The sequence below is a fragment of the Dicentrarchus labrax genome, unplaced genomic scaffold (assembly GCF_905237075.1).
Source record: "Dicentrarchus labrax unplaced genomic scaffold, dlabrax2021, whole genome shotgun sequence".
Lineage (NCBI taxonomy): Eukaryota > Metazoa > Chordata > Actinopteri > Moronidae > Dicentrarchus > Dicentrarchus labrax.
The window spans coordinates 16,052,806-16,079,308 of record NW_026136723.1 but is presented as its reverse complement, the minus strand read 5'-3'; the positions used below and the strand labels follow the sequence as shown (position 1 = coordinate 16,079,308).

General features: G+C 40.4%; 1 protein-coding gene across 1 annotated transcript; it reads right to left on the bottom strand.

The window, feature by feature from the left end:
- Positions 1 to 1,688: 1,688 nt before the first annotated feature.
- cibar1 (CBY1 interacting BAR domain containing 1) lies at positions 1,689 to 8,478 on the bottom strand. The gene is made up of 9 exons (XM_051391142.1): positions 8,313 to 8,478; positions 7,274 to 7,508; positions 7,085 to 7,153; positions 5,912 to 6,013; positions 5,589 to 5,594; positions 5,054 to 5,158; positions 4,244 to 4,357; positions 3,109 to 3,228; positions 1,689 to 2,138 (listed from the first exon to the last, which is right to left on the bottom strand). Exons 1-9 carry the CDS (start codon positions 8,339 to 8,341, stop codon positions 2,004 to 2,006), a joined length of 915 nt encoding a protein of 304 aa, XP_051247102.1. The 5' UTR covers positions 8,342 to 8,478; the 3' UTR covers positions 1,689 to 2,003.
- Positions 8,479 to 26,503: the final 18,025 nt, after the last annotated feature.

Genomic DNA, 26,503 nt, shown 5'->3' with positions numbered 1-26,503 from the left:
TGCTTCCCTAAAGCAGTAAATGATAACAGGCGACACACGCACACACACATCAGATACCTACAGGTCGAAAAGAACACAATGTCTCCATATCACAGCTTCCCAAATTAAACAGTCCAGATAAGAAAACTCTATAACATCACCCTCTGGTGGTGGCTTAGGGGAAGTGAAAAATCTCAGTAAGTGTGCCAAAGCATTTCAAAGCGAAGGTTTTCTCAATCCCAGGAAAAAGCATGACTCATTTGCTTTTAACCTTTCTTACCTGGCAATTCCAGGTGCATGCAACTTTTATTGGTGGTATTGGAAGACACCTGAAGAACCGTACTGAAAGAAATGAGCAGTTTGTTTTGATGTTCAAGGAAGAAAACCCTATGGCACATGAGAAGTAAGATCAGTGGCATTAAGGCTGAAGGGAAAGGTACTGAATATGGAAGCAGCTGCATGAGGCTGTGCAGAGGTTGTGACGTACGCCGTGGGTGATGGATTTGATAGGAGTGGCATGACGCTGAAGGGCAATGACTCAGAGTCAACGATAAGGACCTGGGGTTAGGACTGACCTCTCTCATCTATCCTTCTTCCACCTCTTCCTTTCAGTTCACATCTGGTTCTTTGCATGGGTATCTTTGTTGTTTTTCAGCCATTGTTTTTTACAGTCAATGACTCATAACTTAACCTTGCTTCCTTTGTACCTTTGACTCTTGGCTAACATGAAGATTGGTCTCTCTTTTACAACTTACCTCAGATAATTCTTTCTTTTTGTTTCTTTCAAGACCTCTTTTCTCTCACCGGTCACCATCCATTCTTCTACTCCGTGATCAGGGAGTGGAGCCTTTGGGTTTATCTGTGATTGGGAAAAACTCTCTGACTCACTCGCACAAACACACACTTTATAGGTGATGACTCATTGCAACACAGGCCATTCAGATCCACAGTACACCAAAGTCAAACTGCTATGAGAGTGTGTGTTAGTGTGACTGTGTTTGCATACACATTAACCTTTATATGCATTAAGGTGTTGTTGTGCAGAGGGCTGATGACACAACACCTACACAGCTTTTATCTCACAGTCACTGAAATAATCAGTGTTGCTGTAAGGCAGGTTTTGGTTTCGGCCCTCATATCTGTTATATCAAAAATATTTAAATATTGCTGCTGCTTGCACGTCTCCACAAATTCCATTTGTGCATGTGTGTAAATGTTGCCTTTAGTGTTTTACTTTCAAACAGGTTATAATATTAACCTGTAATATGTTTGTGTGTACAAGTCCAGGGGTGGAAAAGTATTCATCATGACATGGGCAGCGGTGGAATGATAAATGTGTTGAATGACTCATGCGAAAGAAACATAGGAGCCATCAGCAGACACAGTGGCAGCAGCAGCAGCAGCAGCAGCAGCCTCCACTGTGACAGACAACACATAATGTAACACACACATACATATAAACCCCGATAAACACAGACAGCGTGGTGCAAAATGTCCCTGGCTTCGTTTGTACCACTTCAGCATGTCTGTGGAAAAGATGAGTCACTTTCCACTGCAGTCGTCACGTAACTACTGTCACTTAGACTGATTCACACTCTGAACAATTTCTAAAATAACAATCAACCTCTCTGCTGCCATTTTCATGCAAAGTGACTGAGGGTACACCATGTACTTATTATAGAATAGCAATTCACTGGAACAACGCAAAATGTGAAAACTGCTTTTTTTATTTATAAAGATGACTAACACGGTGCAATAAAATTCACTGATAATATAATACAGTTGAATATGTAATGTGTTTTTTGGCATTGTGTGTTATATATAAATATAGCTAAGACAATAATTGGCTGGCATTTCAAAGACTAATGTTAGTAAAGAACAAACACACAACTACATCACACTTGCACTACAATACTGCTCAGACCACCTGTGTGAGGTGATTTTGGCAATGATTATAAAACAGTAATACACCTTTCCATATCCTTTCTGTTCCATACAGACAAACACAACATAGGACAAAAAAATTAATGCTCATGATCCGTGTCCTCCTCTACGTCCTCATCATCCTCCTCCTCCTCTTCTTCAGATTCATCTTCATCCTCTTCGTCGTCCTCTTCCTCCTCCTCTCTTCTCGTCTGCCGACTGCAAGCCCTTTGTTGCTGTGACAACAAATAAACAGTCACTATGCAACTAAACAGGTAGTCATTAAGCACAATTGGGGCTTCCGTTGAGTCGGTTTTCTCCTGAATGTTTCTCTTTCACTTGGGTTAGGTTAGGTTAGGAGCAGAGACGATGCAGGTACAGACGCGAACACATCCCAATACGCATGAAGAGCCAATTTCTCACGTCCCATTTGTTTATATTTGTAATACAATGCTATAGTAATATAAATATGTCCAATGGTGTTGAAGGACGGTCAAGTTCATATCCTGGCATGTGTGTAACAACTAAGAATGAGATTTTCTATACGAGCATTGTCATGTTTTACTTATTACTTATTTTTATCTGGTATGCAAACAGTGTCTGGAATCCACTTTTCTAGCTGCACTATACCTGACTGCAAGTGTGCTTCCTGTTTAGCAATGATTGCGGTTTCCTGCTGATAAAATCAAACCTAATCATTTAAGTATGATCTCAAGTTGTGACACAAGATGCATTTGAGCCAATCTGACTCTGTGAGCTACTATCTGGACGTCTGCAGTTGTAAGATATGACGTATGAACACACCCTAAGGGACCTAAAGGTGACAGTTCTCCAAAGATATCAAATGATACTCCTCATTTAGTGATAAAGAGAACATTTCATAATGCAATCCTAGAAATTCACATGTCAGTGCAGTACAACTGTTTGGATGGCAAACAAATGTAGGAAGAAATGCATGATGTTGCTGACATGCAATGATGTGGAGATTCAAACTGAATGATGGCTGGGGTGATGCTGCACATAAACACTGGCATGACTGATAAGATTATCGAGCACTCTACTGGTATGAGAAGACTACTGGGTTTGAAAAGAAGGAATCATTACAATGAAAGTTAGACGACTGTCAAAGTTAAAGATAAAAAAGCAAGTCTTCGAGGGAAATTCTAGTTTTTGTAGTAGAGGATCTATGCACTGCCTGTATCTTACCTGTAAAGTCCCTGTTGTACTCAGGAAGGACCCGGTCCGATCGAGGGAGGTTTTGGAATTAGCTCGCACTATGTCTAAGCGTGACTGGTAGTCAGGGGGGTGCAGCGAACTCCTGAACACCTGCCAAAGACAGTAGGCGCTATATTTTTCCAAAGAGAAACAGGAGAATGGAAGCAAAGCCTACACACACCCATTGGCAATCTCAATGTGTGCACTGAATAACCATGAATTTAAAAAAATGACTGGTAAGCTCCCACAGTGTGCACAGTGTTAACGCAGCTCAACACATGCAGTTCAGAGATGTTACGCAATAACAAACAACTTAAATACTTGAATACAACCTGGAATATCCAGCAAATCAACAACTGGGCCGCCAATCTTTCACATGTAAACGAAGCGGCTCAGCAGGTATTCTGATTACAGAGCAAACTGCCATTTAAGCCACAATGATGGTTTTCACTGTGTGGAAGATAAATTCCGCAAGAGCTCTCGATCAGGATTATCTTCATGCCTGTCATTGTGCCCATTTTTGATGATTCAATCTCCAATGCTTTGTTCTATGAGTCATTGAAAAAACAGCCTTGTCTGGATGAGGAGTTTCACTTCAATATGAATGGAAGGGAGATGATTCAGTGCAAAAACACACAGATGTGATGGCATGGGGTGGAGGAAAATAGCATAAGGGCAACTGAAGAAGGAACCTCGCTCTCTTGAACATCACTGATCCTTTGTTTTCTCACTACAGGCTTTGTCTCTTGTAATGGTCCGACAGACCTATCAAAAGCCGTTGTAAACAGAAGAAACTAGGTAGCATGACTCTGAATTGTGCATAATTCACCCCAGGTCACTTCAAAGTTACCACATCAATTAAAGGGTGCGGGCAATAGAGTATGCATGAGCAATGAGTCTATGAGTAATGGGTGCATAAGACCATGATAACTTGGACTTCAATAACCATCAGGTTAATCAATTGCACGGCAGAGGTTGTACATAGAAACTGATCTTTTAGCCCTATTACACTATCACATTTACATATACATCCTTTTTCTCAGAGTGACACTTCAACCTATATTTATACATTATTATTTTTCAATCTATATTTATAAACACAAACACAATGCTGGCATTAGCCTACCTCCAAGTCCTCCTCCTCATCCACACTTTGAATGCTCTGGTAGGCCAGGGTGTACACCTCCAAGGCCTTGGCATGGAATGACATCTCCACTGTCACAAACTCACCAAAGATTTTCTACAAGGGGAAAGACAGGGATGATATATATGTACAGATTTTGGCACTGTTGAAATGAATCACAATACAAGACAAAACAATAATAGTTTCAAACAACAAGGGTGAATTAAGTGGTGTGGGCAGATATGTGAAAAAAGACCCTCTAGGTTTGCGACCTGGGGGTTTTAGTTAAGATATGAACTTTGAAGACCTGAACACAAACTATATTCACCTTCATTCTCGGCTAAACAGCCTCGTCCTGCATTAGAAAAGTATGCAGTTAAAACAACCAAAGAGCTAACAGAGCAATGAGAAGAAAGCTCTGAGCTTGTCAGAAAAGAAGCCTATTAGGTATGATTGATTGTTAAAAATAAAAAAAACAAAATACAGAAAGAGAATTATATAAAAAGATATATCAGGAAAACTCATCTCTGATGTACTATTCAGAGGAATTACAATGTGGGTTAATTGAACAGTTCATCAGTTGTTCTGTACTGTTATTGTTATGCATTAAATATATTATGAAATATCCACAAAATGCATCACTTTACTCAGTAACAGAAAAGGGATCCCTTAAGGAAAAACGTAGGGAACCATTGCACTAAATCACCAATGTCTGGTTTCACTTCACTGTCAGCCACTGCTTCAACGCACATATATTTCCCACCACACAAATTTTAGTTCCTAATTTGAAGTAGACAGAAAACTCTTGAAGACCTTGATGTCCCGGATCTTCTGCCTCTCAAACTCATCTATGGTCTCCTCCAGCTGCCTGGTGGTCCGCGTGGCATCCATTGTGGCTCTCTGGAGCTCACTTTCAGCCTGAAGGCAGAACAAATGAATATATACAAATATAATTCAAAACCAAACACAAAATCAGACCAACACAGGAGGTTGAGTTAGGCATCAGTGTTTCACAATACAGTATAAACACAGATATTCAGCATTATTCCTTTTTGTGCTTGTTGATTTAATCAATTAGAAAATGGATGCTTGATACCCAACTCAGCAGTACCAAAAGTTTCACTTGTGCCTCTTGCATGCATGCGATTTAACACCTTAAACACACACACACCAAACAGGTGCTATATAAAGCAATCAGCTGTTTTTACTTTAATTGGCTATAGGTGATGCATGTTGTGTAGAACTGGTCTGACACGACTAAACACATTCTTTTTGTGGAGAAACTGCGAGTTGTGGTTTCATCTTTGTGGTTATACATCACCAGATTCACAGATTACATGGGACACACCTGAGACTGAGGGCGCGGTCAAGGAAACACCAAAAAATATTAGCCTGTTGTGTGTGTTTACTTTTGCATGTGGTTCGTATTGCAACTGGGTACAAATTGTTCTTAAGTGGGGAGGAAGTGGAGGATGAAAGATAAACATTCAAAATGTGTTCTAGTGTATTTTTATGTTGCAACATTCATTCATATCAATAACTAACAGGGGATTAAACTGGAACCAAGATGTCACCTGCACTAAAAAAAAAGTATATAGGTGTTTTTTGTAACATTAAAAGTAATTTGTCTGTGTCTGACATTAGAGAATTGGAGAAACAAGACAAGGATACAATGATCTGCCTGTCTGAGGGGTTTCTCTGTCTGGTCCTCTCAAGCTGAGCCATCTGTTTGGCCTCTCTGTCTCTGGCACTCTGAGTTGTCTTCAGATCCTCCTGCATGATACACAAGCACACAAGGACAGAGTAATCATTATGAGAAAAAACAGTGATTGTCAGTTATTCATAAAATAGTGTCAGTTTTTCAAATACTACCGGACACAATTAACATTTTGTGTGGCTCAGTGTTTTCAGTACACCCTGTTGTGCAGGTTTTTGTGTCATCTTTATTCTGTAACAGTTGGTGATAATAATATGTTGAAGAATTATAATAATATATATTATAGTGTATAATATTATGACTAAACTTGAAATGTATCAAGATTTAATTCAGCTTTGGCACACTATGCTGGTAAAACAATAATTCTTGAAGCGGAGTGTGGAGGGTTTTGACACCTAATTTAAAATCTGGCAAATCTGCCGTTTGAAAGCATTTTAGTTTTTTGAAAAAAGATGTAGAGGTACTCTTTTGACAGGTCTTTGCAACTGTGAGCGACAGGGCAACACCAATCTGATCATTTATCGTAATAATGTACGACAAAGACTCTATAAGAAACAATGCACATGATATATATTTTTTAAACCAGAAAATTTGTTTTAATCCTGGTTAAAACAAGATGCTGAGAGGGGCAGATACTGACAACAGCCCAAAGAAAGGCTGGCAGGGCCATTGGGATATTATGATTAAATCACTACTGCCCCCATGTGGCCATTCAGTGGTAGTAAACTGCCTCCCACACCACAATTCTCATTTTGGTGACACAATTGCTGCTTTCTTAAAGGCCAGAGAAATGTGACCTTCAAAAAAGCTGCAGTAATTTAGATGAGCCTGAAACAAAATTATATGGAGCGGGGCCAAGGCAAGAAGGTAAACAGTTTCACCGGCTTTGAGCTTACTCGTCCATTGCCTGTTGACATTTTCTGTCAGTGGCAGCAGGTGTGTTTAAAATGTGTTATCTTATCAAGCAAGAAAACTAATATCAGTGCGCTGACAAATTACACAAAAGTTAATATATTTAACATTTCACAATTACTTACAGTCAAACAGTTCTGTAACAAGTTTCTCTTTCAGGGGTTATTGTATTAATCTACAATCATTGAAATTGGACCATGGCTGCGGACACTCACCCTTTTACGCTTCACTACAGCTCCATAGCTTTTTAATGGCTCTATGACTTTGGCCTCAAGTCTCTCCACCTGTAAGGCAAATAATGTAATATTAGGTTCTGTCTTACCAAAAAGATTAAGACTGTCGAAGTGTCAATGTGAAATTATGACTCCAGTTAAAGCAGGACATAAAGAAAAATTTTGTTTTACCTCAGCTTGGCGGTAGTCTTCAATTTTGGCCAGGTGGTCAGCAAACTGCTTCATACCCCTCTTCAGGTTTGGCGTTTCTGTGTCTGCGTACATGCCAATTTCCCGTACCAGGATATCTGCCTTGTCTCGTAGCCTGGCTGTTTTACGGACATAGGCAGCAAACATTTGGCACATCTCTCCAAAATGTTTCTCCACGTTAGTGATGTTTTCCTGTATCTTTCTCGTCTGGTTGTCTCTGGAGAAGGTGAAGGACAACATTAGCAACAGTAATCAAACAGTGTTTGGGGACACAAAAGTATTTGTTCCACATATTTGTGTGAGGATGAGATTGTACAATAAGTCATATGAGTTTAATTTTCCTAACTAGTTCAATGTGTAGCAGGACATTAGTAACCAAAACACCTTGTGGATTTTGATATATAGTTTCTTTTCCAGATTCAGAATCAGCTTCATTGGCTGTATGTAATATAAATAATAGGAATTTGACTCCGGTTTTAAGTTTCTCGTAATATACTAAACATAAATAAAAAGCAACAATGACCAACAACATACAGTGACTATTACACAAGCCAAGAGTTCTGTGTAAAGTATAAACAAATACAAACAGGATCAAAACTATAAAGCTTATTATTCCACCATCGTTTAGGCCACATCTGTTTAGTACCAGCTGGTATTAATAGTTAAGTTAGTTACCATTTGGTAGCTTTATTTAGAGGATAATAAATCCGTTTTAGCAGCTTGTGTTTGACAGAGAGATCAGTGGATGCTCATAATGCTCTGTGGGTCCACTGAAGGCGTCCTGTGTTTGCACATAACTTACTAATGAACACTCGGGTTAGTTAGCAACTGAGTGTAAGTAAGTAATTTACCAGCTGAGTTAACTAACCTATGATCTCCTCGCTGCTCTTGTGTGGTTGTTTTTTTTTTTTGTAACGTTAGTTAAACGCTAACGTTAACTTGTAGAGCACTAACATTAACGTTAGTTCCCCTCAACCGACCTTAACGGAGGATTTAGTTTGATACGTCGGCTGTCTCTCACCTCGTTCTTGCATCCGGAGTTCGGCTCATCTTTGCAGAAAGGCGGTAAATCCAATGTATTCAGCGAAGTTTACTGAGAGACAGATGTAACGCTAGCTAACTATGCTTTTCTCTCCCGGGCTAGCACGCCGATCTGCCGTTTCCATGGAGTCGTTTCCGCTTTCGGAGTGCATTCTGGGAGATTGAGTCGTTGGTTGAATTATTTTTTTCTCTTCGCCACCTTCTCCTTCTTGAAGTTGCTGGAGTTGCATGTTCTTTACAATTACAGCTGCATTTGCAGTGGACTGTGGAGGCCACAGAAAGAGCAAGGTGAGGAGAACATAGTTTGTTTTGATAGTTGTGCTGCAATTAAATAATGTGTTCGCTTAATGTTACCTCAGTGCTATACAGTATGCTAACTTATAGAGCCCACTGGTTCCCAACCTGGAACCACTTGATTTTAAGGAAACCTAAGAAAACTTTACAAATATACTCACACAGGCCTATATCCCAATATTATATATATATATATATATATGTATATATATAGGTGCAGTGAAGAACTGTACAGCTATATTCACAGAGCCTTCACTCTGAACTTTTCTAATGCAGGAGGAGGCTGTTTATCAAACAACCCCCAAAAAATGTACCACACATTGAGGCTATTAAAGATATTTAGTTGTTTAGCAGATTAAGATTATAGAGACAAAACATATGATCAACGATATGATGCATTCTAATGGATTTAACTACTCAACAGGAAAAAGCAGCTGTCTTCATGTTGAGGCATTAGCAATAATAATCAAATAATATTAAAGGGGTCAGTCTGTATAATTAGCTCTTTTTATCCCCTCCAGACATGTATACAAATAGTCTGCGTGGAACAGTAATGTGTGTCTGAAATGTTGTTTATTTAATTTTTTTGCAAACATTTTTACATTAAAATTAGTAAGACTGTTATCACTATTGTGATGTCACAAATCGTCCTGCCCCTCGAAAATCAGCTTTTCAATGAGCACAGAGAAACTTTCCACTTTCAGTAGATGAATGTGAAAACATCCTTTTAGTGTCAAAGGTAATAGGAGCTGGAGATTGAACCACCAACTGTGCCACTGCCAGGCAGAATACAACACCTTTACTTAAGTGAGATTTCAAATGTAGGAATTAGACTTTTTTTTGCATGTGCCTTATAAAGTATAGTCTACTCAACATACATGTTCTGTCTCTGGTTAGAAGTGAGTTTCAAGGTTGTTGAGTTTAAATCTATTAGTAAAGTGTCTAAGGCCATGACTTCTCATTATATCAGCAATAATGTTTTTATTGTTATGAATCCCCCATCAATTCAACACCAACATGTTTTGTGCACCTGTTTCACTGTGGTGTTTCTGACAGGATTTTTGTGACCTCTAAATATTATTCCTACTTCTGTAAGGGAAATCTGTAATTTATGTTTCGTTGCCAAGCAACATGGGCAGGTACCCAAAATGAAACAGATACATAATGCCATTATAATTAAAGAAAAAAAAGAAAATGTCAAGCTAAATATGGACTGTTGGTGGCTTTGGTGATTGATTTGATCATGTAAATTTGTTGGACCACTGAGCCCACATTAAAAGTCCAACTCTTGTCAAACTAACACAAGACAAGCTATAAGAGCAGTTATGAAATCTCTAATATTGTGCCATGCCTGATGCCTGAGATATCAACAAAAATATCAAACTAATTAGTAACAAGTAATTTGATTATCTCCATGGTTTCTTTCCTGGGCAACAGCAAGTGAATATCTCTGCTGGAAAAAAACAAATATTTGGCTCCTTTCTATGGTTTCCTTCTATAATTCCCCAAATAGATCAAGGTACATTGCCTACATTGCAACAAAGAGGGCCACAAATAGTCCTTTTCAACAACAGCTTGACTGTTTTTGAACTGGTGCCAGGAGCAGACTTTGTGATCACTCGAATGAATGGAGGCCTCATTGTAATTCCCTCCTCTGTGTTTGGGAATGCATGAATGTCACCAGCTGCCACGTCTGCTCCTCTGTGGAAATTGTCCAAAAACCTTAATTATCACGCTTAATCATCCATGGGATTGAAGCAGGGGAGATCCCACTGTAACAGATTGGCGATGTAAAACACGGTCATTGCATTGAGCTGTGTGCCTGGAATCCCAAGAGGATCTCTCTGGTACAGCTGATGCTGGTATAGATTCGTTTTTCATTAAATGCTTCTGATATATATTTTTTTCACAATTTAATAAAAAATACCAACAAATTTTAAATCTAATAGTGTGATGATAACCTTCATTCAAGTAACCACCCTTAGTTTTGTGCTGATAATAGAGTACTGTAATGAATCTTTTAGTTTTGATTAAACAGCATCAAGCAACATTTACAAGATACAAGATAAACTTAATTGTCACTTAAGACTGACCATACATGTAGACAGCAGAATGAAACAGTTTACTCAGCTGAATGTGCAAAATAACAACACAGATAAAAACATACAAAACAACATACATGTCCAAAGCAAATTTACATACATGTGTGAGTGAGTGTGTGTGTGTGTGTGTGTGTGTGTGTGTGTGTGTGTGTGTGTGTGTGTGTGTGTGTGTGTGTGTGTGTGTGTGGAGGAGGTTAGAAGGAGTTAAAGAGTTTAATGGCTCAGCAGAAAAAGCTCTGGATCACTTGCAGCTGCAGTTACAGATGTTTTTGGTTCTAAAATGATGAATCATGTTGACAGTGCCACATTTCCTCTCTGAATTCTGAATCTCTTCTTCTATATTTTTTTTTACAATTATACAATGTATTACAATTACACTAAGAAGATCTTACAGACAAAGCAGAGTTTTTCAGTTTCTTCAGTGTGATTGCATTACTCAGCCACATGATGGCAATCCACTTCCATTCGTCTTTTTGCTGGAGCTCCTGATATTGGTAACAGGTGAAATCTTTGCTGTTTTTGAATTATTCCTCCATGCAACAAAATAACCCACTGACTCACTTCTCTGTAGCTTCATCATCATCATATGTTTACATTATTCAGGACTCCCTGGCAGTAACCCAGGTCTGGATTCAAAATCCCTAAACATTATAACAAATATAACAGATGCCTGTCTAGCCGGTGTCCTGCAGGATCTTTGTGTTGAAAGAAGCCTGCAGCGTGTTGAGTTATTTGCCTTGGCTGCGGGTAAATGTATTCAGGAGTGGTGGCATCTTTTTAGACTGTGCATCTGACTTTCTTAAAGAACAGATGGTGTTGTTTCCAAACTACCAATTAGCAAGGAGAGGGTAACAACCAGGCACTAGCGGGAGCTCTCCCTGCCTCGTTCATGCCCTCTTTTCTTCCTTCTCTTTCGGTCTTTGTCCCTCTGTGCCCTCTTGTTCAGCTCTCTCCGTTTCAATCTCTGCCTAACTTTCCCCCTCTGCAGCCCTCCATGGCCACAGTGGCAGTATGACACTGGAGAGATGTGTGGCCTGCTGAACAGATTGGGAGTGACATATGTCAGACATGGGGGGACTTAGTGGGGCAACCAAGTGTGTGTCCCCCAGCGTGCTTGTGTGTGTGTGTGTGTGGTGTGTGTGTATGTGTTGACTCAACCCCTTCAGGTGTGAGTCCTGGTGTGAAGACCCCAGACTTGAGGCTCTCCTCACACACAGAGGCACACATGCAGCTTTAACATCTCTGTTAATAACAAGAAGGAGTCTGTGGGAGGTGTGTGTGTGTGTGTGTGTGTGTGTGTGTGTGTGTGTGTGTGTGTGTGTGTGTGTGTGTGTTCAGGGATGCTGAGGATTATGAACAGTGTGATATCTTGTTTGCCACTTGGTGCATAAAATGAAATTACAAGGCAAGAGTCAATATCTCATCATGCTGATTTTGGCTAACCTTGCTCTCCTTCCTCTGACTGCTACATTCCTGTGATTTGGCAGAGGGACACTCTTGCTCTCTTGCAGGAATTAACCCTGAATTATCCAGTGGGAAATATATCCATCCTCTCTCAAACTCAGTTTTCAGTGTTATAACTTTTAACCAGTCCTTAAATTAAGAATTGATTTGTTCTCAGATGCAATTAAATGCTCCTCTGGAGACTGTCTGGATGAAGAAAAAGCAAAACTCACAAGCGTACAGACAGTAAAGATGTCAATCTTGTAAAGTTCAGCTTGAACATATAACTAAACTTGCCACAGCAACATTTTCCATCTCTCCTGATGAATTATTTATGTCGATGTACATTAGTTTAACATCACAAGATGTCACAGATTTTTTCTCCCTGTGCACAGCCAGCCATGATAAATGTTTTCGAATCACATATTTCAGACATGAAATTAAGTGATATTCCCCTTTAACTCCAGCAACCTTGAACAGAAGTCCTCCCTCTGCAGTTAGGCGGGTGCTTGAAGGGCAAGCCAACGCAGACACGGTCCAGTGCTTTTATTGACCCAATGAGAAACCTCTCAGTGTCTCTAGGGGCTTGGAGCTCAGGTTAGGGTCTTTGTTGTCCGCGTTCATTAGTGTCTCCTCCGCTAGCTCTCTCTCTCTCTCTCTCTCTCTCTCTCTCTCTCTCTCTCTCGTTCTTTCTCCATCTCTATCTCTCTTACTCTCTCTCCAACACCTCCTTTTTCTTACTCCCTCACTCCCTCTCTGCTGCTCTTTTCCCCCGAGGAGCTGGAGAAGAAAATGTCACCAGATCAAATTAGTGGGAGCCTCCAACACTGCCTGTCTGCCTCTGTCTGTCTATTCCACAGAGTGATAGCGTCACTCATGGAAGTTTCTAGAAGTTTATTTGTACCCAAACTTTATATTCCAGGTATGATACTGTGTAATAAAGTATTTTTGTTTTCACCATATTTATTTCTTTATTCAGGATCCTTTAAAAGGCACATGCATATTTTTTGCCTGATGGGTCTTAACGCAGGTTTACATAAACTGGCTGAAGGACATCATGCACACTGGTTTGTGGGTTGATTAACCAATTTGAACTATTTGGGTCGATGCTTTTTCGCTTTCTTGCCAATGGTTAAACAAAAAGATTCATACCACTCTCACATCTGTTTGTTAAATATGACGCTGGAGCCAGGAGACACTTAGCTTAGCATAAATAAACACAAATTAACATGGTATGAGATAGATAGATAGATAGATAGATAGATAGATAGATAGATAGATAGACTTTATTAATCCCCGGAGGGAAATTGGGTCGTCATAGCAGCCAGGTACATTAAAATACAATAGAATAAAATACAACAATAGAATAGAATACTTAGATTGAAAATATAAAAAAAGATAAATAGGTAAGTAAGGTGCAAAGAGTTGTAGTTTCAAGATGGTGGTAATAGTACTGATGACATGATGGTGTTATTGTTAATAACAGTATATAATGATAATATTTATAATAATATAATAACAATTTGTATATATAATATGATGACTGAACAGATATACATGTATACACATAGATATTATACATTAATTTGATATAATGTAAACATGTGTCATATATTCAGCCTGTGCAAGGTGTGCATACATACATACTGTAATATATATATATACAATATATATATATAATATGTACACATATATATACACAAGATATGATATGATATATATATAATATGTATAATAGATACTTGACTATACAAGAAGATATACATACAATAGATAATATCTTATTGTTATATAATAATAATAATAGTTGTAATATATTTAAAAAAATAATGATAATAATAATAATAACATAATATTATTAATATAATAATAATATATTGTATAAATATGATATATAATATCAACATGGTTTATATTAACACATATCACATATGATAGTATATGATGAAGTATATGTTCCACGGGTATATTTAGTCCAGTTCTGTAATTGTGGATCTGACAGAGGCAGATGAGTTATACAGTCTTATAACAGTGGGGAGGAACAATTTTCTATATCGTTCCTTAGAGCAGCGTGTTTTTTTTTAATATTATATATTTCCTGGCTGTTTATCTCGTTGTTGGCCTGTGGTTGACAGGCAGTGGAGACTTTTATATGGATTTTTGAAAAGCAAGATATAACATGTTAATTGATGAGGCTGAGGTGCTGCTATGCAGATTTTTTTAAACTTTTGGATTGAGCTAGGCTATGTGTTGCCCCCACTTCAAGTCTTAATGCTAAGTAAAGCTAACCTTCTCCTGACTCTAACTTCTTATTTAATGGACAGACGTGAGAATGGCGTCAATCTTCTCATTTGACTCTTGGGAAGCTAGTGAATGGGCTAGTTCCTTAAACATGTCAAATAATTCATATATCACTTTCGTGATCTCACTGAATGAGGAAGGCAACCCCCTTGGCATTCTGAAAAAGCCTTGATCTCACGTCTCACAGCCTTTTTTGCAGCGTCACCACCACCACATAACTTATTCATAGCACATTTCATATTCATAGCCTTCTTTACTTCACTGAGACGCATCGGACATAGTGATTTCTCTCTCGGTCTGGCGTTATTTACCTTAATGCATTTTAGTGGAGTGAGAGTGAGGGTTGTCAGAGGTCCATCTTTGCAAACAGATGACTTTAATGCATGTTAACCTTGGTGGCAGTAAAAAGCCTCACCATTATTACTCTTAAACCAAACAGTGTCTATCAGAGTCCATTGGGGAGAAACTGGAGCACTTCCAGGACTGCTCACCCACCGACCGCAGAAGAGCCCTAATTGAAAATGACTTCAGACTATTGAAAAAGAGGAAGAGGCTTGGTTGAGGGTGCAATAATGTGCATATGTAATAGTGTGAAGAGGTGGGGAAAAGTTAGTGTGGGCCATTTTTTCTACTGTACGTTAACTAAATGAAAATGATGTGTAAAAAAAGAAGAAGAGAAAAAAGAAGAAGAAACAAAGGGATCTACAGTAAGAGTGAAAGGAACACACAGAAGTCCATTTCCATGGTGCTCAATCACAGGCGGATGAAAGTGGCCACTGTCCTTCTGCCATCAATATGCAAATGGTAAAAAATGGCCCTTGAGTGCGGGGAGCAGTTCCCTCAAGTGCATTCATTAGCCACCGTTAGCATAATTGATTCCCAGTCCTGCCATAAAACTGGTCACTCCCTGTTCCTCTCGCTCTGGGGGATCCTCCGGGGACCTCGCAGGCTAACTTCAATCATAAATCATTAAAGGACACCACTAGCCAATGGACTGTGCCAAGGCCCCAGAGACGTGCGAGCAACAGTAATACTGTCACTGACGTCTAAATCATCGATGTGACATATAGGTGCCTACAGGCTGACATATCCTACACTCCACCTCTCTATCCTCATTTCTTAACTTGGTGTCATAAAAATGTATGTGTCGTGTAATTAGGCAGCATGTACCTCAACAGAGCATATGCTAGGGATGCAGTTTTTTGGATTTGTGCCAGAAATGATTTAATTGTGTTATATTTTATTAGATTGAAATGAAAACTCATTGTTATTTTTGACTGAAATCTAAGAAGCTCACAGATGAAACTGCAGTATGTTTCGTATAAGAGGAATTTGCTCGTGTGCATGAGGACGATCAGTAAAAGTGGTAAAACCAATGAGTATTCTGTGAGGTGTACCTCAGTCATAATTTACTTTGGTAATTAAATGAACATCAGGACTATAGACTAGTTACTGCAGAAGTCATGATAGCTATTAGCTTCAGTCGTATTTCTCTCTCCAGCATCACCATTCAGAGCAGGTGTGTGGCTTATTAAGGCTGCTATTAGAGAGAGAGAGAGATAGAGAGAGAGTCTGTGTGGTAAAAGGTATTTTTTTTTATTCCTTCTATCCAACCTTGCCTCCATCTGTCCATCCATCCATCCATCCATCCCTCCTCTATACAGTCTAATTAAACTCATCAAGTTGTGCAGTGAAGGTTCCCAGCGACTCAGAGAGGCAGTGAGTGAGTGAGAGGGACTGAGAGAGAGTAGAGAATGATAGCGGCGTGCTCATGATGTATCGCCACCTCGCAAAATAAAACATATTCATAAAGAATATTCATTACCTCTACCAGCCATCCCCCAGATGGCCAGAAAATTGGCTTTGTGTTGAGATGTGGATTCAGGCATGCATATTAATGGAAGACAGATGTAAACGCATATTCATATTCTTTGGCTCCTCTTTTTTGTGACAGACAAAATGATAATGCATCCACTTAGGAGAAGGGGAAAGGGGCTGCATCCGGGAAGCAATTCACCTCTAATGTGCTGGTGGGTTATTGGCTTTTTGTCAGACTGGCAGTGTGTGTCCCTATTTGTCTAGTGTGTATTTGTGTGGAATTTATCCTATCAACATTTTGAGTGCTGTTTCTTTCTCTCTCACACACATAACACGCACACACCCACACACTGCCACTATTTGTCACTATGTGTACTTTTACACAGCACTTAGATCAGAATCAGAATCACTTTTATTAGCCAGGTATGTGCACACATAAAGGAATTTGACTGTAAAAACACAGAATAAGCATAAATAAACAGGACAACAAGCTCAACAAAATAGACGTAATATGAACAGCTATACACATACACACACAGAAGACAGTAGACAATAGTGCAATGGTGCACGGATGCTGAAATAAATATTTTTGTGCAGGTATTTCTATATACAGATGGATGAGGTATGATATGACATGAACAGCATGTGTAGATGGGTTTGAATGATTGTATTTATGTTATATATATATATATATATATATATATATATAAATTAATTGCAACACTAAAATTAAATAGTTTACAGGTATAGTAGATATTAGAGTCCCAGGGTTATTGTACAGGGATTGTTCCTGACACTGTATGTCTGGAGTTAACTGTTGATCAGAGTGATCGCCTGTGGGTAAAAACTGTTCCTGTGTCTGTTTGTTTTGGCATGCAGTGCTCTGTAGCGCCTACCAGAGGGAAGAAGTTGGAACAGGTTGTCTCCAGGGTGAGATGGATCTGCAGTGATGTTTCCTGCCTGTTTCCTGACTCTGTACAAGTATAGGTCCTGAATGGAGAGCAGATTGGCACCAATGATTTTCTCTGCAGTCCTGACTGGCCGCTCTAGTCTGTTCCTGTCCTGGTTGGTGGCAGATCCAAACCAGACAGTGATGGATGAACAGAGAACAGACTGAATAATGGCTGTGTCGGTAGGCTGAGCTCTCTGCTGCACAACCTCTGCTGTGCCTTCTTGATGATGGTGTTGTTGTTGTTGGATTCCAACTTAAGGTCCTGGGAGATTTTGGATCCCAAAAACCTAAAGGTTTCCACAATAGACACAGGGCTGTTGAGTATGGTGATGGGTGCCAGATTTGGCCACTGTCATCTCCACAGTTTTGAGCATCTTATGCTCCAGGTTGTTCTGACCACACCACAGGGCCAGTTGTTCAACCTCCCGTCTATATGCAGACCCATCACCGTCCTGGATGAGGCAGATAACTATTGTGTCATCTGTGAACTTAAGGAGTTTGACAGACGGGCAGAGAGAGTGGGGGTGACACGCACAAGGGGCCGCAGGTCAGATTCGAACCCTGGGCCGCTGCAGCAACTTCGCACATGTGTCGCCAGCTCCACCAACTGAGCCAACCGGGCGCCCCAGACAGACGGGTTTCTTGAAGTGCAGTCATTGGTGTGGAGGGAGAAGAGCAGTCTGGAGAGCACACACCCCTGGGGGGCGCCAGTGCTAATTGTCCGGGTCCTGGATGTGATGTTCCCTAGCCTTATCTGCTGCCTTGGTTGGTCAAGAAGTTTGTGATCCACTGACAGGTGGAGGCTGGCACAGTGAGCTGGGTGACTTTGTTGTGAAGGATGTCTGGGATGATGGTCTTGAACGCGGAACAGAATTCCACAAACAGGATCCTTGCATATGTCCCTGGAGAGTCAAGGTGTTGCCAGGTAGGCAAACTACAGGGAGTTCAGCAAGGGGCCTGAAATGTCCTTCAGGTGGGCCAACACCAGTCTTTCAAAGGACTTCATGACTACAGATGTCAGGGCAACAGGCCTGTAGTCATTTAATCGGGCTGGAACTTCACACAGCTCCAGTTATCTGTTGAAGATCTGTGTGAAGATGGGGGCCAGCTGGTCAGCACAGATCTTCAGGCAGGATGGTGACACTCTGTCTGGTCCTGGTGCCTTCCTGATCTTCTGTCTCTGAAAGAGCTGACATACATCCTCTTCACAGATCCTGAGTACAGGTGGGGGGGTCCGTGGGGAAGGGTGGCAGGGTGGCAGGGGGTGTAGGTAGCTGTTTGATGTTGGAGCGGAAAAGTCTTGTTGGCCAGAGAGCAGACATTCGCCAGATGTATTGATGGGAGCGTAATGCGAAATCCCCGCTGTCTCAGTTTAACGAGTGCTTCGGCTCACTTCCCTCGGCATCTCTGGCAAATCCCATAGAGAGCTGCCGCTTCTCCAACTAATTAATCCGTTAAAGTTTCAGGTTCAATGAAAATCGGTGCTATAGTTTGAGCATTGGAAAGTCCAATGTTTAAAAGCTCTTCTCTTGTATATGTGACAAGAGCAGGAGAGCAGAAAACAGAACAAATAAACATAAACACAAAAACTACTAGACAGCGCAGTACAGAGACAACCGTCCATGGCGCCATCTTGGACCATAAAACAGGCTCCTGTGGACAAAATTAAAACTGCTTGGGAGCAGTATTTAAACCTCTCACTGTCAAACAATGTATGGGATTCCATTTTCAGGCTGGTAAATTCAACATCTCTCTGTGCACGTCACTGCCTGTTACAGTTTAAGGTGGTGCACAGGGCTCATGTATCTAAAGTCAAATAATTTCATATGTACTCAGATGTTGATCCCTTGTGTGACAAATGTAAGAGAGGTGAGGCTTCACTTATTCACATGTTCTGGACTTGTCCCTGCCTGGAAAGATACTGGAGAGATGTTTTCCAAACCTTGTCCCTCATTCTTAATCTTGAGCTAGAGCCCAACCCACTGATTGCCCTTTTTGGCACCACTGGTGTGGATGACACGCGCCTAACTCCAACCAAAAGTTGCACACTGTCTTTCGCTTCTCTTTTGGCTAGGCGAGCAATACTACTAAGATGGAGGGATGCTGCTCCGCCCACATACGCTCAGTGGCTTAGGGACATTATGTCCTGTCTAGACCTTGAAAAGTGTAATTCAGGTGGAAAGTTTCAGAGGTTGTGGGGACCCTTTCTGAAATACTTTGAGAGTCTTCAGTCAAACTGAAGGATTTTTCTTTCCTCTGTTTTGCTTCTTTGCTTGTCAGTTAGTCTGTATCTGTCAATGTCTAAATTTGCCTTCTTCTACTCATCTATCTTTATTTCTTTATCTATTCATTCTGTTTTTTTTAAATTAATCTATTTTTAATTTTTATTATTTACAATTGCGGTTTGGTACTTGACTTCCAGCGGTTTCCTGCAGTGCTCCAGGAACAGTGCTCTGTGGGAGGTGTTGTTTGTGGATGTGGCTAGTGGGGGGGTTGTGCTTTGACACTTTGGAAGAAAAAAGGAAAATGTGCATTGTATGAGCATTTCTGTGTTTGTGATTGAACTTCAATAAAAATATCTGAGAGAAAAAGCATTCTCGTATGACTAATTGCTAGTGCAGGAGAAGGCTGGGTAGATGTGGGGAGATACAGTTCAGGAGACAGTGTAGCAGTGACGATAAAGAGCTCAGTGTTATTGTATGCAGCCTGAATGAGCATCTATTGTGAACATTCCTGATTGAAGGATGTATGAATCCTGTGACTATGACATGACTGCCTACAGTGAGGCTCCATTCATGTCCAACAGCTGGGAGTACAGTATTGTTGGTCACACTATATTTTGAGCCCTCTTTCCTGTTGAAATCAAGTCTACTGCCTCCAAATGCTAGCTCCATTGCTTCCACAAGAGGACAGTAGCGCTCTCTCAGGCTCCAACTTAAAGGCCTGACCACAAAACTCTTCCATTTCACCTTGGATGGCTGCATAACTCAAACACTGTTGGTATGTAAATCCTTATATTGAAATACATACATATACAAAACATACAGATTCCTGAGATATTTGGAGTGACAGCCATAATGATAAACATGGCTTTATCTAAACATACTATTAAAATAATTAAAGATATCCAAGAACAATGGAAAACAATTTTACACAGCAGTTGAACTATTTACACTAATTTACACTAATTTACATAACACAACTATAGTAGCAGTCAGTGTCATGGCTTCTACCAAATCTGCTCAGTTTTACTGAACCTCTTTTGATCAGGTTGCCTGGCACCCATTTGTTAAACAATGTTATAGTAGAGGATTTATGCATATTATGTATATATGTGTGTTTTAAGTATTTAATGCTGTACCAGTTTGTTTTTCTGTTCTGTTTCCATTCTAAGTTATAAAACTGATATATTTTATTATAGTATTATCTTAATTATTTTATCATGAGAAATATTCTTGCCAGTGTTTTCATACAACACTTTGTCATGATACATAATAATTAGTACTATAGCTCCAATACCCTTCCCCAGGGCTCCCCTATACATATTAGATCTCTTCTCCATGTTACAGCCGATATATGTCACAGTAAGAATAGGGGAGGTTTTTAATAGAAATGGCCTCATAAACCCTCTATCCTGTAACAGTGCGCTGCTCAATTGGAATAAAACCTTCTTTGTGTAAGTGTGTGCCAATATGGAAAATTAAAGCCAGTTAATAAAAAGCAGTGCTAAATCAATTGGAGCCATAAAAGTTACAGGGTGATATTAAAATGTGGGGGGAAAGGGGGGGAAATAGTGGCATTAACACGCTGGGCCTGAATTATCATGTTAATTTAATATCCAGTCTTCAAATGAAGCAGAAAGCCCAATAAAGGTCAATTAAGCAACTAGCCTCCCATCTCCATTTAGAATTTTATGGCCTCATCTAAATCACAGAGCTGGTGGCGGGGTCCAAGGGGCCCCGCTGGCTGCTGGAGACCTTTGGGACCCAATGAGGGCATCAGCTTTTAAAATCTAAGTTCATGATGGCGGTTAGTTTGGATTGGGACAGCTCTGTGATTGTAGCTCCACCTTGCCCCTAATAACTATTTTAAATTATAGATGTTATTCTTGCTGCTGCACACAAGAACAAGGTTTATACATCCAGGTCCCATTTTATGCGGCTTCAAATGGGCCAAGTTGTATCCAACATTAACTTTCCACCCCTGTGGATTTTAAATTTGGAGGGGTGAGCACACTTTTGGTTCACTGTGTGGTAGAGAGCAAGATAACTTCTTATATCTGTGAAAACTGTCTGAATTCTCCAAAAAAAGAGAGGAATTTGGTTCTCATTCAACTAAATAATTGACTACTCTGTCAGCCCATCTGCTTATTTATCCACCCAACCTTTTATTTATTATTTATTTTATTATGTTACTTCTTGTAATTTACTATTTATACAACTTGACTTTTAAGTACATCTTCGTGTCCATCTCTGATTTTGATGAGCTTTAGGATTTAATGGCATCCAGCAGTGAACTTGCAGATTGCAACTAACTGAACCACTCAACTCAGTATTTAACAACCTGAGAATAAGAACGGGTTGTGAAGTGTGTAAGAGAAACTGCGATTACTGCATAACTTGCGAAAAATGCAAGAGGACCTACCTAGAGCCAGTGTTTGGCTTGTCCGTTCCGAGCCACTCTAGAAACATGTCGGTTCAAAATGGCGGACTCCATGGAAGGTGACCTGCAGCAGCGGCTCATTCTGAGGTAACAAAAACTGTCCTATATTTAGGTGATTATACACTAATGAAAACATATTCATGAATATTTTATTCCATTTCTGCCAAGAGATCCTCCTTAATGTTATACACTGGACCTGTAATGAATATTAATGTATTTGTGTATGAATTGATTTCTTCATCAAAAAGGACTCATATTGGAGTCAGTCCAGTCTCTGTAGCTTTACATTTGCTGAAAGGAACAGTGGAATAACCATTGAACAGGCTTCTATTTTATTTAAATAATGAGCTGTAACTTGTTTTCATCCCTAAAGTGTTTTGCATTAAACTCCATCTCTCTTTATATTTGTATTCATGTATGTGTGGGTAGACCTTCTTTTGTCCTACCGACAGAATAATTGATTGAGCCGACCCCACGACCAGAAAAACCTGCTAATGCATCAAATAACTGACCAAAATAATGACAACTCACCTACCCTCCTCGCTGTTATAAGAGTGGTAACCTAAGTTTAGTATTGATGTCCTTTGACATGATGGTGAATTACCAGTCAAAAAGAATGATGAATAATTCCCATGTTAGCACAATATGTATCGACCACTTATTGACCTCCTCGAGCTAGCCTGCTGCATTGACATGGCTTTATGCAGATCCATAGTCTTATGAATAATCATACTGAACTAGTTACAGCTAGTCTTTCAAGGCTCACAGTTAATAAACAGAGGGAGCTCTGCCGTTGTGTGACCTGAAACACAATACTGTTTTAATTGCCTCTGAAGGCTGAGACAACACATGGATAAATACTCCTCTAAACAAATAAACTTCTCACGACCACTTTTGACCTCATTATTATCTCAACATCCACAGTAATATCTCGGCATTATTTATTGCATTGTTTATACACTGTGTTTGAGTTGATGCATAGTGTTCTGTTTGCAGTTATTCTTGCAAAATTATTTGAAAGCTCTGTTAGTCACAATATACCTTACTCGTTACTGGTTTGTGATTTCTGTGATATTAGAGCTGAAACTAAAGTCAATTATTGACAGAATATTAATGACTTAAACAGGATATACAGTAAGTTACATATATGGTGTAAATGTTGCTACTGAATATTTATTCTGACTGTTCTGACGAGGTATCAAGTCCTTACCTATTGAAAATAATAGTAAACAGCGATCATCATAAACACTAAGCAACAGGACAACGGTTTTTCCCATCCTAATAGAAAAGATTTGAATTAAATGTAGTTTCACTGGTGTAGTAGTACAAACACTGCTAATTCCCATATAACACTTCCATTCCTCATTAAAGAGCAGTTGAGATGCACACATGGCTTGTGCATCTTTAAATACACTTTCTGTCTGTGAAGCAGCCCCATACAAAATGCATAATGTGCAACAATTCAGCAAAATGTTATAGTGGAAAGTGAGCATCTTTGCTTCGTTCCACATGCTACGCATCTGGATGGTGTCTGGATACATTACATGAGTGAATGGGTTAGTGACCCAGATTCTCTAATGGGATTTTAGGTGTCTAAAAAAATGGCTCAACTCTGACAGATGTTCCTCTTTGATAATTACATAAACATTAAACCAGTAAGACACTGATATGAAAGACACACAGAAAAAAATAGTTGTACATACAAATTAGGATGGACTTTTTTGGATGATTTGGAGGTTAGATGATGAACTTGCATAAAATATTTATCTTGTGCTCATGGCTCCTGTCTGAATGCTTAAAATCCTAAAGTGGCGTTGCTCTCTCTTAGTAAGTTTCTGTATTAATGAATAGTCAAAATAGACTTTGTTTATCAGAGGAAATAAGATATCAAATATTCCAGTACGCCCAGAGAACACACGCACAGTCTGTGCTGCCTGAACATGCCTGTGAAGCCATGCTGTGCTGAAGGCAATCTGTCTCCCCCACCCATAACGACCATCTGTCATTAGTGTAGATCAATGGAGATGATAGATGGGGAGTGCTTGCTGTGCTGACAGAAGCACTGAGACAGGAGTCCAGGAACGACCACGGTTATGGTGCGTGGTCCTGACCCAGCGTGCTAAAGCCCTGATGTTAATTTTGTCTCCATGCTGAGGTTGGGTTGATATGAGTTTGGACTGTCAAAAAAGCTACAGACAATTTTATTCAGTTTTGTTAGTGTTGCATATGTTTGGGAGCATTCACTCACATGTCTTTACTCCCGTGCCAGAAGTGTTATGAATTATCTCTGAATAATCCATTTTCCTAAGCACTTGGTGGGTTATTCAAAGCATGTCATATGGAGTTGATGTAAAACAAGGCAATAAAACAGGCAGAGAATGGACTGTGCCAAGTCTGCCTCTACACATCTCAAAGCATGACATCCCAATAACCAGACCAAACCAGTTTGGATCCACTGGGTAGAATCAAAAGGACTGGACATGATTTGATGAAGCCCATTTCACACTTGCCGAGAGAGATGGACGGTCCAGGGCCTGTTAAAATCCCTTGGGGTTTGGACAAGAGCATCGGAGGATTTTCAACACAAGTCATTCTTAACACAGAGGAGTAGACAAAATGATGGGCTTTTCTCCAATTTTAGCCACCAAAATTGAATTCTGAGGTAACGGAGGCTCCCCTGTGGGATTTATCCCTCATCTGTATTCGCTCACCACTCTCTCATACAAATTCAGTTTAATCTTTTTACTTGTCCTGTGATCAGAGCTGTGACTTAATTAGTTCTTTGTTTTGATATTTTGAGATGAGATATTAAATCTACAACACAAAGCAAAATAGATGCATGTAATAATGGAATAAATTATACACATATATACTGATTCTGATGACTCTCCCTCTGCTTACTCTAATAAAAAAGAGCTACACAATGACACAAAACCCACACAATCACCTGGACACTGTCTTACTAGTGCGCATGTACTGACATGCTCACACACACACACACACACACACACACACACACACACAAGAACACACACACTCCTCTCTTATACACCCGGGCAGTGGGGATTGCTTCGGAAAAACAGCACCTGCTCCTCCATTTGAAAACTATTTAGGGAGGCATCAAACTCTATCAGGGCAGGTCTGATTGCGGTCGCCTCTTCACAGTCCCCCAATCACTCAGTGAGTCAATTAGCCCCCCGCCCCTTTCGCACACACTCACACACACTCACACACACATACAATATGCACAACAGACTCCCATTCCCCTTCGTCCGCTGTGGGTTCCGCCAGGGAATGAGAGTCCATCGGCGGCCTCCCAGCAACACCTGAGGCCCCCCTCCACCCCCCAGCCCCCGCACCCCCCCTCTTCCTCCATCCACAGTCAGCTAATAGCGGTGCTCCAAGGGCACCCGAACCACAATGGCATTCAATTCACCCCCATTGTACCCCTTTTACCAAGCCTCATACCAGCGACTCAACAGCTATTTAGCAGATGATGGGAAAAGAAAGAGAGTGGAGGAGAGCGAGGGAAAGTAGGAAATGAGCGCTGCAACAACAGGGGTGATGCGTCTGCTCACCTCTGTGATCATTTACTTTGTTCAGTGGAGGCGAATTCGATTGTGCTGCTCACTGTGCATGTGCTAGTGTCGGCGTCCGTGTTTGCAAGTATTAAGAGTGTGTTTGCAGGCGTGTTTGCGTCCACTTTCACCTGTGTGTATGTGTGCAGAGCCTACGTCGACGTCGACTCTTTGGCTTAACGGGCGGCGCTCTCTCACAATCGCTTATTTATTCAGGGCCTTTTGAAATAATCGAGTTGACACATCTGTCAGATGGTGAGAGGAGGAATGCTAAAAGGTCACCGGGCGAGGTACCAGCTGCTCCCGCACCAAACCTTTCCTGCCTCCAAATAGCACAGTCATTACACCACAACAGATGGGACTCCTGCCTTTCATTTCGCTTGCACACTGACACTCTCTCTCTCTCTCTCTCTCACACGCACACACACACATAGGAGCATACACACAAATGTGGCAAGCACCCATCACACTTATCCACACATGCACACATATACACAAAGGTGCAGTCACACCAGACACTTGTCACAGGCAAGACAGGCAAACAGGCAGAGACATGTACTGTACACATCTGCAGACACACACACACACACACACACACACACACACACACACACACACACACACTTATTCCCTCCCTCTGTCACTGTCTCTCTTGCTCTCACCTGCACACTCTGTACTCTTTCTCTCCAGGTCTGATTTCCATGTACAAGGTCAGTATCAGCTGTCTACAGGGAACATCACTCCCTCATACCCAGAGCAAGACAAAAGGACAAACGCAGTCGCACTAAGGACAAAAGACAGGGGAGACGCTCTCTCTGCAGTCTCTTTATTACACGTTCAACTTTCTTTATTTTAGCTCTGAGCTAATTATTTAATGATATCTGTCTCAAAGACAGAATAGAACTTTCTGGACTACCCGGAAACTGATGTATAATTCAAACCTCAACGAGATGTCATACAACACAATCTTAACTGGACTTATATCTTGGACCAGCTTTGTTGGGAGGAAAAAAGTGCTAGG

Excerpts from the sequence above, each read along its gene's own strand:
- cibar1 (XM_051391142.1), bottom strand. The coding sequence starts at position 8,341 with ATGAGCCGAACTCCGGATGCAAGAACGAG. Across the intron at positions 4,358-5,053 it reads AGAAGATCCGGGACATCAAG|AAAATCTTTGGTGAGTTTGT; the intron begins GTCTTCAAGAGT and ends TTCCCCTTGTAG. Across the intron at positions 2,139-3,108 it reads GTACAACAGGGACTTTACAG|CAACAAAGGGCTTGCAGTCG; the intron begins GTAAGATACAGG and ends TTGTTGTCACAG.